The sequence below is a fragment of the Notolepis coatsorum genome, assembly GCF_963971535.1.
Source record: "Notolepis coatsorum genome assembly, chromosome: 1".
Taxonomy (NCBI): Eukaryota; Metazoa; Chordata; class Actinopteri; order Aulopiformes; family Paralepididae; genus Notolepis; species Notolepis coatsorum.
Window position 1 is genome coordinate 177,469,174 of NC_140165.1, and position 19,241 is coordinate 177,488,414.

Sequence of the window (19,241 nt, forward strand, 5' to 3'; positions counted from 1 at the left end):
GGGGAACACGACCTGAAAACAGAGCAATGAACCTTCATGAAAAAACAAAAACCTGTAGAGGTGTTCCATAGACTCACAGAGACCGTGTAAAAGTGGCCAAACAGTGAAGAAATAGTTAAATAGCTGCCCCCCCATAATATCCCCAGCTAAACTCAAGATGACAAGACAAGGGACAAGACAGACAAAAACATTTCCTCCTCCCCCTCCCAAGAGACCGCCGGACTCACCCGAACACGCACCCCAACCCCGCTCAGCCGCACACTGCGGTCTTTACCTTCTCAGCTGCTGCGAACCACAGGTCAATTCCAGCCTGCCCCACCCCAATCACCCGGGCTGTGGATATCTCAAGATAAATCACATCCAATAGAGTTAGGGACCAGTTAATCATTGTAAGCTTCTCAGGCTCCTTCCATCTCATTGCTATTAGCTTCTTCGCTGCTGTGACGCCCGCTAGGACAACCCTTTTCAGTTGTACGGACGCGGGTAGTGTCGTTATATCGTTCAGGAGTAGCGTAACAGCTGTGAATGGGATAGTTAAGCCACACAGATCTGAAAGTTTGTCCGTTATTGACCTCCAGAAGCGGGCCACTGGTGGGCAATCCCAATACATATGCATATAAGTGCCAGTGGCCTTTTGAGAGCACAAAGTGCACCGAGAGTCGGTTATCAGTCCCATAGCAGATAGCTTCCTAGGTGTAAGATAGGTCCTATGAATATAATTAAAATTAATTTGCTGGTGATTGGGGTTGCGGGAAGATAATGCCACATTTGCCCAAACATCATCCCAGTCAAACTCGGGGTCCATCTCCGGGATATCCACACGCCAGATTGTATCCAATGATAAATTTGTATACGTGGATTGAATTAAGAGCGTATAAAAGTCGGAGACAAACCCTCTGGATGTCGTCCTGTCCACTATGAGCCTGAGGAAGGGGTGTGGGTGCAAGGCTTGAGCCCACGGTACGCCATACGCCCTCAGTGCTGACCTTAGTTGAAGGTAAAGAAAGAAGGACTCGCCGGGAAGATCATAAAATTCTCTTAAGTCCTGAAACGCACGGAGGCCGTTCTTATCATAAATATCCTCCAGAGTATGCACTCCCCTCCTTTGCCATTGAGGAATATTAACCGGCTTGTGTCCAACAAGTAATTGCTGGTTATTAAAAATTGGAGAGTCCAGGTGCCAAGGGCATTTAACCCCACACGACCTCTGTGCATTACGCCACGTTTGGATCACGTGAGTTATGATCGGTCCATACCTCAGCCGGCATTTCGCAATAGAGACAGTGGAGTACACTACATCCTGCAATCTTAACGGAGACACCGCCGCCGCTTCTAAGGAGCGCCACGATACAGCCTCTACAGGGTCTAGCCAGCACATCAGAGGTCTCAGTGAAAAGGACCAGAAATAAAGTTTAAAATCAGGGATTGCGAGGCCCCCATCTTGTTTCCTACGTTGAGTAGTAGCCCTTTTGATTCTCGGGCGTTTGTTATTCCAGACAAACTTAGATACCATCGATTGTACCTTGCGCCAGTGGTCTATTGGAGGGGGCAGGGGGAGCATTGAGCTAATAAAATTTATCCTAGGCAGGATGTTCATTTTGATTATGGAAGCCCGGGCTTGTAAGGAGTTAGGAAGGGACGACCACCTGTCTAGATCCTGGCGTATTTTATCATAAGTACCCGTGAAGTTGTACTTAGTAGTTTGGTTCAGCGTGGGGAATATCTCTATGCCCAAGTATTTAAAATGTTCTACTATGGGGATATCAGCTGGTAGTCGTACCGCCTTGGCCAGTTCATTAAGAGGTAGGCAGGCTGATTTGTTCCAGTTAATCTTAAAACCTGACAATTTACCAAAGTCGTCGATTATCCGCAATAATTTTGTGGCCGACCGGGAGGGGTCGTCCATGAAAATCAGCAGGTCATCCGCATAGAGAGCAATTTTGTGTGGAGTATTGTTGACCATTATGGGGACGATGTCCTCCGATTGCCTAATAAATTGGGCCAAAGGTTCGAGGGAAAGCGCGAACAGTCCCGGGCTCAGAGGGCAACCCTGTCTAGAAGATCTGGAGACTGGAAAGAGTGTGGAACAGTTTTTGCCTGTCAGTATCATCGCAGACGGCGAGGCATACAGGACTTTAATCATATAACCGTGTAGTCTTAACCATGATGCTAAAGCATTACAGTGTAGTCTTAACCATGATGCTAAAGCATAACCGTGTAGTCTTAACCATGATGCTAAAGCATTACAGTGTAGTCTTAACCATGATGCTAAAGCATAACCGTGTAGTCTTAACCATGATGCTAAAGCATTACAGTGTAGTCTTAACCATGATGCTAAAGCATAACCGTGTAGTCTTAACCATGATGCTAAAGCATTACAGTGTAGTCTTAACCATGATGCTAAAGCATAACCGTGTAGTCTTAACCATGATGCTAAAGCATAACAGTGTAGTCTTAACCATGATGCTAAAGCATTACAGTGTAGTCTTAACCATGATGCTAAAGCATAACCGTGTAGTCTTAACCATGATGCTAAAGCATAACAGTGTAGTCTTAACCATGATGCTAAAGCATAACCGTGTAGTCTTAACCATGATGCTAAAGCATAACAGTGTAGTCTTAACCATGATGCTAAAGCATAACAGTGTAGTCTTAACCATGATGCTAAAGCATTACAGTGTAGTCTTAACCATGATGCTAAAGCATAACCGTGTAGTCTTAACCATGATGCTAAAGCATTACAGTGTAGTCTTAACCATGATGCTAAAGCATAACCGTGTAGTCTTAACCATGATGCTAAAGCATTACAGTGTAGTCTTAACCATGATGCTAAAGCAGGGGTCGGCAATAGGCGGGCCGAAATTGGCCCGCCAGCAATAATATCTGGCCCCTCAGATTATATATTTAAAAAAATAATTATTATATCAGACCAATTAGGCTAGGCTATATGTTAGCTATAATGTCCAAATAGAGAAACTACCACCGCCTAAAGAATGCTTATTATACTTTGTTTTATCCATGTTGAGAGAGTGAATAACAGGTAGGCAGCGAGGTGCAATGTAGCGCTTGCTCAACATGAAAAAAGTCGGTGGCCAGTGCCTGGTGCTGAAATAACAAACAAGCAGTGTGGTGTGAAATTAAAACACCAGTTCAGTAAGTCATTCAAACTTTATCTTTACTTATATATGACTGACGGCACCACACATGTGAACAGTAACAATGCATTTAAACTAAAGTCAAATCGGAGCAAAAAAAGCTGAATCTGCTTCAAGAAGATGCGCTACATTAGGTACATAAGGAATTACAACGAGACATTTATTAACTAAATAAAACATACAATTAGGCTTTTAACCCTCTAAAGCCGTGCGCAACACTAGACATGTTTTGTAAAACATTGAATATTGTTGGATTTGTTTATGATAAAGACTTGCTTTATTGTATCGGAATCGATTGTCATCTAAAAATGTTGTGCATCTCTCAGAGAATGCGCGGATGTAAAGCATAGAATCTTGAAATATCTAGATTGGTTGTTTTCCCTGGACTGCATCTAATTCGCTGTATCTATCCATTTATCACATATCTATGTCTGTCACTATAGCCAATGGAAATGCTAGAAATGGTCACGTGGACTGGGAGAACCAATGGAAAATTCCTATTGTTTCTCAATAGTCCAGTGCGCTCCACAGAAAGGGCTGTCAGATAGACTAATTGGTTGCGCGTAATGTAAGATAGGCCGATAAGAGAGAGGCGCTTGTCTCTGGTTTTATAATAAAATGGCAAACAGACAAAGGTATAATGTTCAGTGCAAATGTGTGTCGTTTACAGTTTATTATGCCACCTATGCAGCTCGTTTATTTTGTCCATTCTCTGCCTCTGCCACAAATGTATGTCTTAGTTATAAGGTGGTCTGTCACAGAGTTAAAATGTTTTCACTATCAATATATTAAATTAGCCATTGTTTTTGTTTCCGGCCCCCCATACAATGGCTTGGAAACAATTTGGCCCTCGGCCAAACCTAATTGCCTACCCCTGTGCTAAAGCATTACAGTGTAGTCTTAACCATGATGCTATAGCATAAGTGTAGTCTTAACCATGATGCTAAAGCATAAGTGTAGTCTTAACCATGATGCCCACGGCCCCCTGTCAATCTGAAAGTGCTTGTCATGAATTGAGTAAAATAAAATCTACATCTTTCACATAAATCTAGATGAGGACACTGCTGGTGCAAGCAGTGGCATCTAACAACCTTACCAGTCCTCAGACAGAGTAGTATGTTGGACATATTCACTGATCTCAAGATCATACACCATGGAAATGGTCTAAAGAACTTTGTTCATCTGAACTGTAATTGATATAGATTGGATTATGCTACTGTATTGGAATATATATATATATGCCTAAACCATGACACATTAATTTCTTCTGACACTATGATACCATCTGCAATGCATTCAATAACATCGCATTATTATTGCCCTTCTCTACTGCCTTGTGTTCTCCAGGAGCCGTACCAGCAGCAGCCCCCTCCCATGTACCAGCAGCAGCCCCAGTCCATGTACCAGCAGCAGCCCCAGTCCATGTACCAGCAGGAGACGCCCCTGCAGGCCTGCTCCTACGAGCTCAAACAGTTCATAGAGTGTGCCCAGACCCAGAGTGACTTCAAACTCTGCGAGGGCTTCAGCGATGTGCTCAAACAGTGCAAGTTCGCCAATGGTAAGTTAAGTGTGTGTGTGTCTCCTTGTTATCTTAGCCTTGTGAGGACCAAATGGTAGCTTAGGTTAGGGTTAGGCATGTAGTGGTTATGGTTAAAATTAGGGTAAGAGGAGCGACTAGGTAGTGTAGAGGTCTAAGCACTTGCCTACCACTGCAGAGACCCAGGTTCAACTCCCGGGCAGCGGTACCTCCGGCCAGGTCGTCCCTGGTTGTTGCAACAGTGACCCCTACTGGTTGGTCGGGGCGGCTACTCAGCAGGGGAGGGGATCTGAGAGAGATTGCGTGAACCTCATGTTATGTTCTCCCAGTTAAACTCCTAGCTGTCAGGTAAAAAGAAGCAAGTGGTGACTCCACATGTATCGGAGGAGGCATGTGCTAGTCTACACCCTCCCCAGACAAACAGTAGGGTAGTCTACACCAGGGTTAGACATTAAAAAAAAAATCCCAGGGCTTTTTTTGCCACCCTTAATTGATTTTCGGGGGCTTTTTTATTTATTTCGGGGGCACCGAATTTTTATGATTAAAATTAACATAAACTTTTTTTTACAGTCTTCGTCCCCATGTTTGATAACGTAATGTTAATGTCTCCATATATAGGGCTCTACGCTAACCTTTTTCCCAAGGAGCACATGTGCTCCTAAATAAAATGTTAATAAATAAAGTCTAAATAAAAATGTAGGAGCACAGTGAAAATTGTTCAAGTAACAAGAGTTTATTAACAAACTAGTTATTACATGCACATTATACTGTGCATGTGCATACTAAGGGTTAAACATCTGTGCAAATATCACATACCACCAAAATCACAAATTGGCCCATGCCTAGACGCAAAGGATATCGGTTGTCAAGCTGCTTTTGTATGTTGTAGTCTTGTCACGATACCAACATTTTGACTTTGATACAGATAAGAAAGGCAATGGAATATATTTATTAGATGACAGAACATGGAAAATTCTTTATACAATTATTTAATTCATTATAATTGAAACGCTATTGATAGTTAATTAATAGTTAATACAATTATTCTGTTACAGCTACAACTGAGCTATAATTTATACTAGCGATGTCCGATATTATCGGCCGATATCGGCATTAACCCTTTATTCGCCAAGGACGAGTTTCCACGTCATTCTCCGCCATGCGTAATCTGCCAATGACGCCGTAAGGGGTCTTTGAGATCAATATTTCAAAAATCTGTGATGGCAATCATATTTTACCCACGGAGTCTTGAGATTCCCTGTTGATCTCCTCTCAACTCTCCAACGGTTCAAGAGCGCCATCTGGTGGCCGATTGGCGGATCACCCAAACAGGAAATGAGCGGCAGGAAGTGGTGCTCATCCATATTCGGTCCGGCCACTCGCTATCGCTCACGGGACTCGAGCTCGACACAATGGATAGCGATCCGTTGCCAATAACTCGATAAACAACATGATTTGGACGTATATACTATTATACAACCTGGAAATGGATCGCATATATCAACATCCCATAATAGCAATCTTTTTGCTCCACGCTCATCACCCAACGCTACGAGGAGACTGGGGTGAGTTTCAGCCTGTTTGTTTACCATTTTCGATACAAACTGCTATGATCAATATATCACCCATACTACATGATTCATTTAACGTCGGCCACAGACTTATAACCCCCTCCCCCCCCGGTCACCAGCAGATGATGAGGCAAGACGTTTAGGACCTTGTGCAATTGAAAGTTTTATTATGACGTCAATCGGTATCAAACTACATTTGATGATCTAATATATTATTTAGGGCTATAAATCACGTTCTGCAGAATGCTGCAGAAAACGATAAAAACATATTTATACTTTAGACCGTATTTTAGTATGAATATGTGAATGAAAAAGTAGAACGTTGCTACATCCTAAAATTGACGTTGAATGGGCCATAGTAATGTCAATTTAGCAATACAATTAAAAGGGTTATAGCCCTGCAAAGAAGGGGAACTTCTCCATAGACAAATAGAGCTGGCAGAGGACGGTATAAGGGCCCGCGTCCACCTAGCGCATATTTAGGTCCGCACGCGTCTGTTTTCAATGTATTACAATGGGGAGGGAGCGCATGCGGCCCCATGCGGCCGCCTCTAGGAAGTGCGCTGCCGTCGGCTTCTTTTTTCAGCGCCTTTATGCGGCCGCACAAGCCAGAGAGTTGAAACTGGCTGAACTTTTCTAGAGCGGTGCGCCGAGCGCATATTCAAACAACCAATCACAGCCAGTCATCTACCACTCTGCTTGTAACCTGACACCGGAGCTGCCTGCCTGTCTGGCTGTCTCCACACAGACCATTGAGATCCGCGACAAAACTAATAATAATAACTACACGAATACACTACTAAAAAGCTAATAAAAAGCAAAGGGCGAACTGTGGTGTCGGGCAATAACTATATATATAATTAATATACAATAAAGTTATTCAAATATGCTATAATATGTGCAAAACCGCGGCATGGCTGTAGATTTCTTTCTGTCATCTACAAGATGCGCGTCAAGCCAGCTCTGCCGGCGCACTCCCAGCATGTTTCACGGAGAAATATGCGCTAGGTGGACGCGGGCCCTAAGGATGTACAAAGCGTGGCAGAGAAAGGGTTAAAATGTGATATCGGTATCTGTTTAAAAAAATATGTACATAAGCGTGGCAGAGAAAGGGTTAAAATGTGATATCGGTATCTGTTTAAAAAAAAAAATATATATATATATTTTTATTTATTTATTTTTTAACATTTCTATAACCTTTTATTTACCCAGGCAAGCAAGTAAGAACAAATTCTGATTTTATTTATTGTCAAAAGTATGCATAATGTTGTGTTAATTCCACAACAAGAGATATGTAATGTTAACCCATCTTTCGCCAATGACTGATTCAGACGTCATTCCTCGCCATGCTTAATCTGCCAATGACGGATTACGACGTCATCGAGATCAATATTTCAAAAATCTGTCATGGTATTCATATTTCACCGACGGATCATTGACTGGTGCTGGGGATCTCCACTCAACTCTCCAACAGTTCAATATCGCCACCTGGTGGCCGATCGCCAAACCGGAAGTGGGGCCGGAAGTGCTTGGTGTCCCCCCTATTCCGTCCGCCACTCGCGATCGCTCGCGGGACTCCATCTTGACACACTGGATAATCGATCGGTTGCCATAATAACTCAATAAACAACGTTATTTGGACGTATATATTATTATACAACCCAGAAATGGTTCGTCTAGATCAACATCCCATAATAGCGATCTTTCTGCTCCACGCTGATCACCCAACGGTCAGAGGAAGCTGTGGTGAGTTTCAGCGTGTTTGATTATTATTATCCATACAAACTGCTATGATCAACATATCACCCATACTACATGATTCATTTAACGTCGGTCATTGCATTATAAACGACCCCCCCCCCCCCCCCTCCGGTCACCAGCAGATGATGAGTCAATCACTAGCAAACTGCATTTGATGATGTAATGCATAAATGGCTATATCTCACGTTCTATGAATTACTGCAGAAAACGATAACATATTTATACTCTAGAGTATTTTTATATGAATGTGTGAATGAAAAAGTAAAACGTTCCTACACCCTGAACAATAGCTAATCGATGTTGAATGGGCCATAGTAATGTCAATTTAGCAATACAATTTAAAAAGTTATAGCCCTGCAAAGTAGGTGAACATATCCATAGACAAATAGAGCTGGCAGAGAAGGGATTAGGACGAATCAAAGTGGTGGCGGAGAATGGGTTACCTGAAACCCTGCATATATCGGTATCGGTTGATATCGGTATCGGAAATTAAGAGTTGGACAATATCGGTATATCGCTATCGGTAAAAAAGCCAATATCGAGCATCCCTAATTTATACGTATAGCTACTGTCCATCAATGTCTTCCTTTTGAATGAAATAGGTTCAGGAGAGAGAGCGAGACACACACACACACACAGATATTCTCAGCCCCCATTTCCTCTGAGCGTTCCCAGTGATGGCTTACTATGTGCGTGTGTGTGTGTGTGTGACTTGTGTGTGTGTGCAAACGGGAACGGAGCACACACCCCCGTCACACCACCAAAGTCACTGGCTGGCCCACAGTGCGTGTGCTAACTTCGCTAACGTTATCCGCCTCAGTAACATAACATTAGCTGCCTCGCCGGATTCCTCTTTCTCCTCGTCTCTCTTTTGCTCAAAATAAAAATAAATGGGCTTCATGGCTGGCTGAATCTTTAGCATTGTCTGATTCTGAATGTATAACTTGGTGACTTTCTGTTCCAGCGCGTACTGTGTTTATCGTTTCATTTCTCTCGTGAAACCAGCCGCGTCACCGCAGGAAACTCTACTGTGATTGGATGTTTATGCGCCTTGTGGAATGTGGGACTTGTAGTTTCTGAACTATTAACAGCGGAGCTTGTAATCTTCACTAGCACACTGCGAGTAAATGATTTTTCCGGTTCGCACACACACATATTATTAGGGGCAAATATGAGGGAAATGCTCGCACTGTAGAGCATATATATAATTATATATATAATTAGTAAACTGTCTGGGGCTTTTCTTGCCCCCCTTAACTAATTTTCGAGGGCATTTGGTAAATTTTCGAGTGCATTTTGCCCCAAGCCCCCGTTAATTTCGAACCCTGGTCTACACCGTCCCCAGACAGACGGCAGCGCAACGGCCAGGAGGGGATTGGCATAACAACTAAATTGAGGAATGGGAGCAAATTATATTGAATAAAAAAAGTTTGGGGTCAAGGGTTAGGAAATTAATGTAAATCAATGGAATTTCTTGACTAAATCCAGACCCAGACTGGGCAATTGCTAGTCACAACTACTTTAAAATAATTTATTTCCTCATTAGTTCTTTCTATTCATCGTTGCCTGGATCACTAGTCTGAAGTTGTTCTTGATGTTGACCAACATTGCTAGCGTTCTCTGTAGCGATACATTGGCTAGCTTGTTAGGTGCTTTAGTTAGCTAGCTAGTAGAGCTGTCCCCAAGCATGTTTTTAGGATTCGAACTTCGGTAGGGTTTTTCGAACGGACCTTCGAACCATCGTTTTTAATCATATGAATATAATTTTCCGGTTCAGTACTGTCGGGCTCGACTTTAGGCACATAGCGCACATTTAAGCATATAACGTAGCTATATTACATTTACTCATATAATTACTTGTATTATGCACATCGTTGCGGGCGAGACCCCCCGCATTTCACTGTATACCTGTATGCTGTGACAAATAAAACTCTTGTATCTTATCTTGTATAATGTGACATACATATGCGCATATTGCTGCTGTCAAAAATGGTTAGTAAAAGTAGTAGAATCTACTTACTGGTCACAGGAGTCTTCAATAACGTTTGGATTAGGGATGTCCCCATCCGATCACGTGATCGGGCCGATCACATGATTTTCCGAAGATCGGGATTCTTTTTTTTACTTTTTTTTTTTAATTCAACAAACATGACCATGTTCACGTCTTAAACTCATACTGAGGCCTTAGTTTTGGTTTTAAATTGCATATCATCATTCATTTATTTATTGTCACAGAGCAGAAGAATTTTGCCAAAACAAACCAATAGTATCCAGCTGCAGAACGGCAGACCAGCCACACTCGCAGACCCAAATTAAAAAAATTAAAATAAAAAATGTTAATCCCGATTTCTCACATTACATTCACCCTGAATGTTGACGTTATCCAGGTGAAAAGTTAACTTCATTCAAGCGAGGCATTGCAATCCTTGACATAAATCATTTGATGTATAATTAAATCAAAGGAAATGCGTTTGGGTCTGAGTGTGGCTGGTCTGCCGTTCTGCAGCTGGATACTATCGGTTTGTTTTGGCAAAATTCTTCTGCTCTGTGTGACAATAAATAAATGCAATTTAAAACTAAAACTAAGGCCTCAGTATGAGTTTAAGACGTGAACATGGTCATGTTTGTTGAATAAAAAAATAAAAGTAAAAAGAATAATAATAATAATATTTTTTTTTTATCGGATCGGGAAAGATCGGTATCGGTAGATACTCAAAATCACATGATCGGGATCGGATCGGGAGCAAAAAGTGATCGGGACATCCCTGGTTTGGATGGTAATCCATTTTGTGAATGCATTTGTTGAAATAGCATCTTTGTTGGCAGACGGCTCCTGCTATCTTAACGTTAGCAAGCTAAACCTGCATAACGCGACTAGCATTTTGATAAATTTCCTGATGTATGACGGTGACCCCTCCTCACGCGACTTGTTGACTGTGTTGTGTCTGTGTGTTCGTGTGTGACTTTCAAATTATTGCAAACACAACATAGTACTGTGATATTCTGATATATATCACATTCTGATATATATTTTTCGTGTAAAAAACTAAAAATGAAGAAAAGCGGAGGTTCGAACCCATTAATTAATATTCGAGTGCCAACGTAACTAACAAGGGTCCAAACTTTTTAATGTTTGGGCTCAGCCCTACTAGCTAGCTTATTCTTTTAAATAATGTTTAACATTCGTGTAGCATTCTGTGTGGCATTTCTATAAACTACATGAGTCATGTTTCTATAAACTACAGGAAAGTCATATCTGTTTCTATAAACTACAGGAAAGTCATATCTATTTTCTATAAACCCTACATGAAAGTAATCTATTTATATAAACTACACGAAAAAAGTCATATCTACACATGCCTTATGTTCACACCTGGATCGTTTGAAGCAGTTTTGATACTGGCAGCCTTGGATCAGTATGTTTGGACATAATGTGAACATAACAATCTCACTCTTGATGCGGAACAAAACTATTTCCATTCTAACCGTGGAGCGATTAGTTTGAGGTGTGAAAGAAATCGGAGCAAAAGCAGGAAAAAGACCCAAACATTGAGGGGCGAATTCACAAAAGATGGATTGCACTCGCTATTGGCACCCTTAACACTTTAATCATGGGTTAAATTCATAATTTACCATCCCTCGCCAGCTCTATTTGTCTATGGAGAAGTTCCCCTTCTTTGCAGGGCTATAACTTTTTAAATTCTATTGCTAAATTGCCATTATTATGGCCCATTCAATGTCCTATATGTATTGTTCAGGGTGTAGCAACGTTAAACGTTTTCATTCACATATTCATACTAAAATATGGTCTAAAGCAGTGATTCCCAACCTGGGGTCCGCGGACCCCTGGGGGTCCGCCAGGGGGCGCAGGGGGTCCGCCAGACCACAGATGATTTGAGGTATTTTTTTTAATTTTTTTTTAATTTTAATTTTTAATTTTAATTTTTTTTTTTTTTTTTTTCATCAGAAACATGAATAGTCTCTCCACTACAATAAAAAATAAAGATAAATAAATAAACATCTAGACATGATTTTTGAACGTTAACAGTAGGCTACCGGGTAGCCGCTAAAACGCGAATCAGTTGACTGTATCACTTTCTGTAGCTAGCCTAGCACGCTAGTTAACTTTCTCGGCTCGTCTGCAGTCAGCCGCCAGAGGCGAAAATGTGTGACAAACGAAAAGGAGATGACGGCAGCTCATCTGCAAAAAAAGTTAGGACCTACAGCAATCGCGAAAATTACATCACCATGGGCTTCACTGAGGGACCAGACAAACGACCTGAGTGTGTGATTTTTTTGGAGAAAAGTTGGCAAACTCGAGCCTGAAGCCCAGCAAGCTGAAGAGACATCAGGCGTCTAAGCACCCAGAAACCGTTGGGAAGGATCCAGACTTTTTTCGGAGGAAAGAACAGTCTCTCAAGGCGAACAAGCCTGTTGATGTTAGAGTAGCGTGGAGCAGGGGTGGCAGTGATTTACAGAAGGCTACCGAAGCCTCCTTTGAGTGTTCGCTTTTAATTGCAAAAGCAAAGAAACCGCACAATATTGGCGAGCAGCTCATCAAACCAGCCTGCATCAAAATGGTTTAGAAACTGTGCGGCCCACAGGTGGCGGATAAACTAAAATCAGTACCACTCTCGAACAATGTAGTGAAAGACCGAATTGATAAGATGTCAAGTGATTGCGAGCAGCAGCTGTCAGAAAAGCTTAGAAAGGGTCCATTTGCCATACAACTTGATGAAACTACAACTGTCGCAGACGAGGCTGTGCTCATCGTTTATGTGCAATATATTGAAAATGAGGATCTGAACCAGGACATTCTCATGTCGGTCAACCTTACTACCACCACTCGAGGTGAGGATATTTTTACTGCAGTGGATTCTTACTTCATTCAACATAAATGCAAACCGTTCACCATTAGGGCCTGATTTGAGAGGATGAATACAGGATTTGAATATTGGCCAAAATTTTGAAATACATATGGTGCAAGATTAGATTTGTTGATTGAAGGCACAAGTCAAAGAAGCATAGTGGGTCTAATTATGATGCATATGCCTGTGTATAAGCAGTTTGTTATTAAAATGACAAAAAAAAGGTATTAAACCCAGCTAGGACAGATTCTCTCTGCTACTGATTGGAATTTCCTGTCTCATATTTAGTTTAATTTGTTGCATTGATTTGTTCCATAAATGCAAACCGTTCACCATTAGGGACTGATTTGAGAGGATGAATACAGGATTTGAATATTGGCCAAACATTTTGAAATGCATATGGTGCAAGATGAGATTTGTTGATTGAAGGCACAAGTTAAAGAAGCATAGTGGGTCTAATTGTGATGCATATGCCTGTGTATAAGCAGTTTGTTATTAAAATGACAAAAAAAAAAGGTATTAAACCCAGCTAGGACAGATTCTCTCTGCTACTGATTGGAATTTCCTGTCTCATATTTAGTTTAATTTGTTGCATTGATTTGTTCCATAAATGCAAACCGTTCACCATTAGGGCCTGATTTGAGAGGATGAATACAGCATTTGAATATTGGCCAAACATTTTGAAATGCATATGGTGCAAGATGAGATTTGTTGATTGAAGGCACAAGTCAAAGAAGCATAGTGGGTCTAATTGTGATGCATATGCCTGTGTATAAGCAGTTTGTTATTAAAATAAAAAAAAAAGTATTTTATGGTATCTTATAAGGAGGGGGTCCGCGAATTTCATCAGAGATGTTTGGGGGTCCCTGGGGGGAAAAAGGTTGGGAACCACTGGTCTAAAGTATAAGTATGTTTTTATCGTTTTCTGCAGCTTTCTTCAGAACGTGATTTATAGCCCTAAATGCATTATATTGATGATCAAATACAGTTTGGTAGGAATCTGTGTGAGATAAAAAATTTCAACTGGACGTGGTTCTAGAAGTTTCTACGCATCATCTGATGATGACCGGATGGGCGGGGGTAGGGATGGGTACCTTTCACATTTGAACCGATACCGGTACCGGTACCTGTGAATCGATACCGGTACCCAACGGTACCTTTTTTTTCTGTACTTTAGGGGGCTTTCACACTCAGCCTTTTGTATCGAATCACCGTCCCGGAGCACGGGGGGGAGTGTTCTCACCTTTTGAAACGCTGAATCGTTTCACCCCCCGCTGAACGGGATCAGCTGGCAGAGGTGGTCTCGGGGTCGGCCCCGGGAGAACGGGGGGTGTGGCTTTGCGAGCTTGTACCTTTTCACGGGCGTGGCGCCTGGTGCTGACATAACGTCATCAATTTTGTTTGCCATTGCTATGTCTATACATTGTTCGAATGCATTTATTTCTATTAGACCAGTGGTGCCCAACCAGTCGGCCGTGGTCGACCAGTAGATCGCTCAAAACGCTCAAAAGCGGACTCTACAACACCATCCATTCGTGATAAAATGGGGTGGGTTATATTGACAAGGCTTGACAACAGAGGTTTAAATATAACTTCATATTTATTGGCAATTTGTTCATTTTATATCAACATCCAGAGTCCGCAGTCGTGTTAAGACATTCCCGTTTACATTTTCGGTCGACCAGTAGATCAATGACATTCAATATAATCGATGCAAGCAATGTTACTAGTAAAAGGTTATAAAGCTAACTAGCGGTAGCCGTTAGCTTAGCGTTATTGTTAACGCTGCAAAACGATCAAAAGCGGACTCTACAACAGAGTTCCATTCGTGAGAAAAGGGGGGTGGGTTATATTGACAAGGCTTGACAACAGAGGTTCAAATATAACTTCATATTTATTAGTTATTTGTTTCTTTATATCAACATCCATTCTCCAGTCTCCGTGTTAACACTTCCTGTGTTTACATTTCGAGCGTGACATCATCGACTACGGCAAGCTTACAAGCTCAAACCGTAAACAAAACCCAGAGCGCACCCAGACTGAAGTGTGTACACAAACTAGAGAGGGGGGGGGGGGAGTTTGCATCAGATCTCAGAACGGGCAGAACGGAACGAAATAGAAACGAATAGGGTGAGTGAGAAAAGGCCCTTAGTCTCAAGAAATTTAATTTACCTACCTCAGTCGTAAAAAAAAAATCCAAACTTCAAATAACTACAATTTCGACAGTTTTCGGCTTGTCATTGCTCCACTGCTTTGTTGTTGAATCAAGTCAAATCCTAGGTAAGCATATATTGTGCGTGTGAACGTTGACATGAAAAGGAAAAAAGTAAAAAAAAAGATTAATAAAATGTTCTTTATTTTTTTTTTATTTATTTTTTTGGTTTCTCACTTGATTCGATACTCGGTAGTACCGACGGTCCGACGTGTTTCGGTTCGGTACCTCAAAAGTACCGAATTCGGTACCCATCCCTAGGCGGGGGATCGTTTATAATTCCGTGGGCTAGGGCTGGGCGATATGGAAAAAAATCATATCGCGATAACGATATGATAATTTTATTTTATTTCTCGATATCGATAATTATCGAATTGTTATAAGTATAAAAAAAAAAAAAAAAAAAATTTACAACAGATGTATGTTTATTTTGCAGCAATTCTTTGTCATTGCCGCCATCTTTAGTGTTACATCCCCTCACACTCCAGTTCTCAGGCTGCAGCTGGTTTAAAAGCTAAAGTAAATCGGCTTCTCTGCTGGCTGTGGCTCCAGAGGAGTTGAACAGTTCAGGCTCTGCTAGTTTATTTTCGATCTTTTGGCGCTTTTTTGGTGGACAAACCACCGCACATGTGCACTGTGACTCGTGACTGGAGTCTAGTTCTGCTAGCACACATAGCCTACTGTGTACAGACGGTTTCAAAATGTATTTTAAATTAGAAAGCAAACAAAATAAATGGACAAGAGAAAAAGAAATCTGAATTTGGTCAGTATTGTCATTTGGACAAGCAAAGCCATTACTTTAAGTTGCAGGCAAGAAAGACAAGTCTGTCCACTGTCTCTGGTTTTAAAACTGCCCTGTTGCAGGTTAAAAAAAAATAATTATATATAAAAAAAAAAAAAAAAATCGATTTTTTTATTTATTTCGATATTCGATATCGATTATTAAAATATATCGCGATATTTATCGTTATCGTTATATCGCCCAGCCCTACCGTGGGCAGCGTTAGATGATTCATCCAGAGTGGGTAATATGTTCATCAGATCAGTTAGTATAGAAGACGTTAGAAAATAACGCTGAATCTTACCGTGGCTTCCTCGTGCCGCTGGCAGATGAGCGTGGAACAGAATTTTTTCTATTATGGGATGGAGAAATGCCCGATCCATTTCCAGGTTGTATAATAGTATATACGTCCAAATCATGTTGTTTTTTCGAGTTATTTGCACCGATCGATGTTCACTGTGTCAATACGGAGTCTCTCTAACGATAGCGAGTGGCCGGACCACATATGGATGAGCACTACCGGTTCAAAGGTTAATTTCCGGTTGGCGATCTGCCGATCGGCCACCAGATGGCGCTCTTGAACCGCTAGAGAGTTGAGAGGAGATCAGCAGTGTGTCTCAGGACTCCGGAAAGGAAATATGATTTCGATGACAGATTTTTTAAATATTGACATCAAAGACGAGTTACGGCGTCTTCGGCAGAATGAGCATGGCTCGGAATGACGTGAAAACTCGTCCGCGGCGATCATAGTGTTAACTGCATGCGTTTAGCTCCGTCTTTGCGAGCCATTCACTAAAGATATTGCGCGGATGAGATACTAGCGCGAACACGCCCATAAGGTGTGCAATTTGCTCCTGATTTGCTCCAGCGCAGTTGGCTCGTGGAGCAGTCTGCACCTGCCAGCGCTGTTTGCAAATATCAGGAAGGGGGGAAATAAACCCAAAATGAGGGAGAGTGAAGCTCTTAAATCCAATGCACACGGCTGGGGGATTTTTGCCAGGCTGTTGTTGCAGTTATTGCTTTCATTGTTATGAATGAGTGAACCCACACAGCAGGAGATTTTCTAGCGACAATCGCGCAACAAGTTCACAATGAGGAAATAACATGACTTCTACTGGTGTATCATTTGTAATATAAATTAATGTATCAATACATTCATTGATCAATAACCTACATATTATTACCATGCTATTTATGCTGGTTATTAATTAACTAAGTTAGTTTGTCATTTATATGTGCTGCTTAATATAGCCTACATAAACAAATCTGTCTATTTATCGATACTCTCATCAATCGACAATCATGACGTTGCATTACTGCTGATCAGCACGCCTTTCAGGTTAACTGGTGATTTATTTTTTTAAGTGGTAACGTGTCCTCCCTCCTCACTCCCCCCCCACCCCCCCCTCCCTCATCTTTCTCTGCCGAAGACTTTGCAATCTTCTTTGAGGAAAAAGTGGAGAACATCCGCAGCTCCTTCTCCCAACCCCCACCCATTCCAAATGCTGAATCGAGAACCTCATCCTTCACTCTGTCATCTTTCTCTCCCATTACAGAAGCAGAGACCCTGACACTGGTAACGTCGAACCGTCCGACTACTTGCCAGCTGGACCAGCTACCCTCCCCACTCCTCCTGACCATAGCACCAGACATCCTCCCATTCCTAACTGCAACCATCAACTCCTCACTCAACTCGGGGGTGGTCCCCACCTCCCTAAAACAAGCCAGAGTCACGCCGCTCATAAAAAAAACCAACCCTGAACCCTACCGTCATAGGCAACTACCGTCCTGTCTCTCTTCTCTCCTTCCTTTCTAAAACACTTGAACGTGCTGTATCCAACCAACTTACTGCTTATCTCTTACAGAATGACCTCCTAGACCCTAATCAGTCAGGCTTCAGGACTGGTCACTCCACAGAGACAGCCCTCATTGCGGTCACAGAGGCACTTCACTTAGCAAAAGCGAAAGGCCTCTCCTCGGTCCTGATTCTCCTAGATCTATCTGCAGCCTTCGATACAGTCAACCACCAGATCCTCCTTGCGGCCCTCGCAGGAATGGGAGTGGCTGGCTCTGCGCTGACATGGCTGTCATCATACCTCAATGACCGCTCCTACCAAGTGTCATGGAGAGAGACCCTGTCGGCCACCCGCCCCCTGCGGACGGGTTTCCCCCAGGGCTCGGTTTTAGGACCCCTTCTCTTCTCCCTCTACACTAAATCACTGGGTAACATTATCACGTCTCATGGCTTCTCCTACCATTGTTATGCCGACGATACTCAACTCTTCCTCTCCTTCCCTCCCTCAGATATCCACGTCTCTGAGCGGATCTCGGCCTGTCTGTCCGACATCTCAGCCTGGATGACGTCCAACCACCTCAAACTGAACCTAAGCAAAACAGAATTGCTCCACCTGCCGGCCAAATCCTCCCCCCTAACCGACCTTTCAATCACAGTCGAGAATGCAGCTGTGACTGCGTCCCCGACCGCCAAGAACCTTGGTGTTGTCCTCGACGACCAGTTGAACTTCTCTGCTCACATCGCAGCGACGACCAGAACCTGCCGATTCCTCCTGAGCAACGTCCGAAGGATCCGCCCCTTCCTGACAAAAGAAGCCACCCAACTCCTTGTCCAATCAACAGTCATCTCCCGCCTCGACTACTGCAATGCACTGCTCGCTGGCCTCCCGGCCACTGCCACTAAGCCTCTTCAACTCATTCAGAACGCAGCGGCCCGCCTGATCTCAAACCTACCGAAGTCGGCCCATGTCACCCCACTTCTTAGGGACCTGCACTGGCTCCCCATTGCTGCACGAATCCGCTTCAAGGCCCTCGACCTAGCATACCGTGCGGCAAAGGGAACCGCTCCCGCCTACCTCCGGTCAATGGTCTCTAACTACACACCCTCAAGACCCCTACGCTCTGCATCTTCTGGCCGCCTCAGACCTACTCCTATCCAAGCTCCGGGAGGGTCATCAAAGAGAAGTCGCCTATTCTCAGTCCTTGCCCCACAATGGTGGAATGAACTACCCACCCCAGTTAGGACAGCCGAATCACGTCCAATCTTTCGCCGTCGACTAAAGACGCACTTCTTCAACCATTATCTAAAAAAAAAAAAAAAAAAACAATAAAAAAAAAAAATCTAACCCTAACTAACCGTACTGTCATGCACTTGTCCTAATAAACTAACCTACACTGTAGCACTCAACACTTTGATGAACATTGTTGCTCAGCTGATAGAGTTGTGCCCTTCCTGATGGCTTGTTGTACAGAACTTGTAAGTCGCTTTGGATAAAAGCGTCAGCTAAATGACTAAATGTAAATGTAAATGTAACGTTAGCAAGCTATAATCTCCAGACATG

The 19,241-nt window shown here is 42.6% G+C and overlaps 1 protein-coding gene across 1 annotated transcript in view; it reads left to right on the top strand.

The window, feature by feature from the left end:
* Positions 1-19,241, top strand: part of chchd2 (coiled-coil-helix-coiled-coil-helix domain containing 2) — a 39,074-nt gene that overhangs the window by 15,293 nt on the left and 4,540 nt on the right. Inside the window, exon 3 of the mRNA XM_084315092.1 lies at positions 4,503-4,713. Coding sequence (XP_084171218.1) covers positions 4,503-4,713 — 211 coding nt within the window. The remainder of the gene's footprint in view (positions 1-4,502; positions 4,714-19,241) is intronic.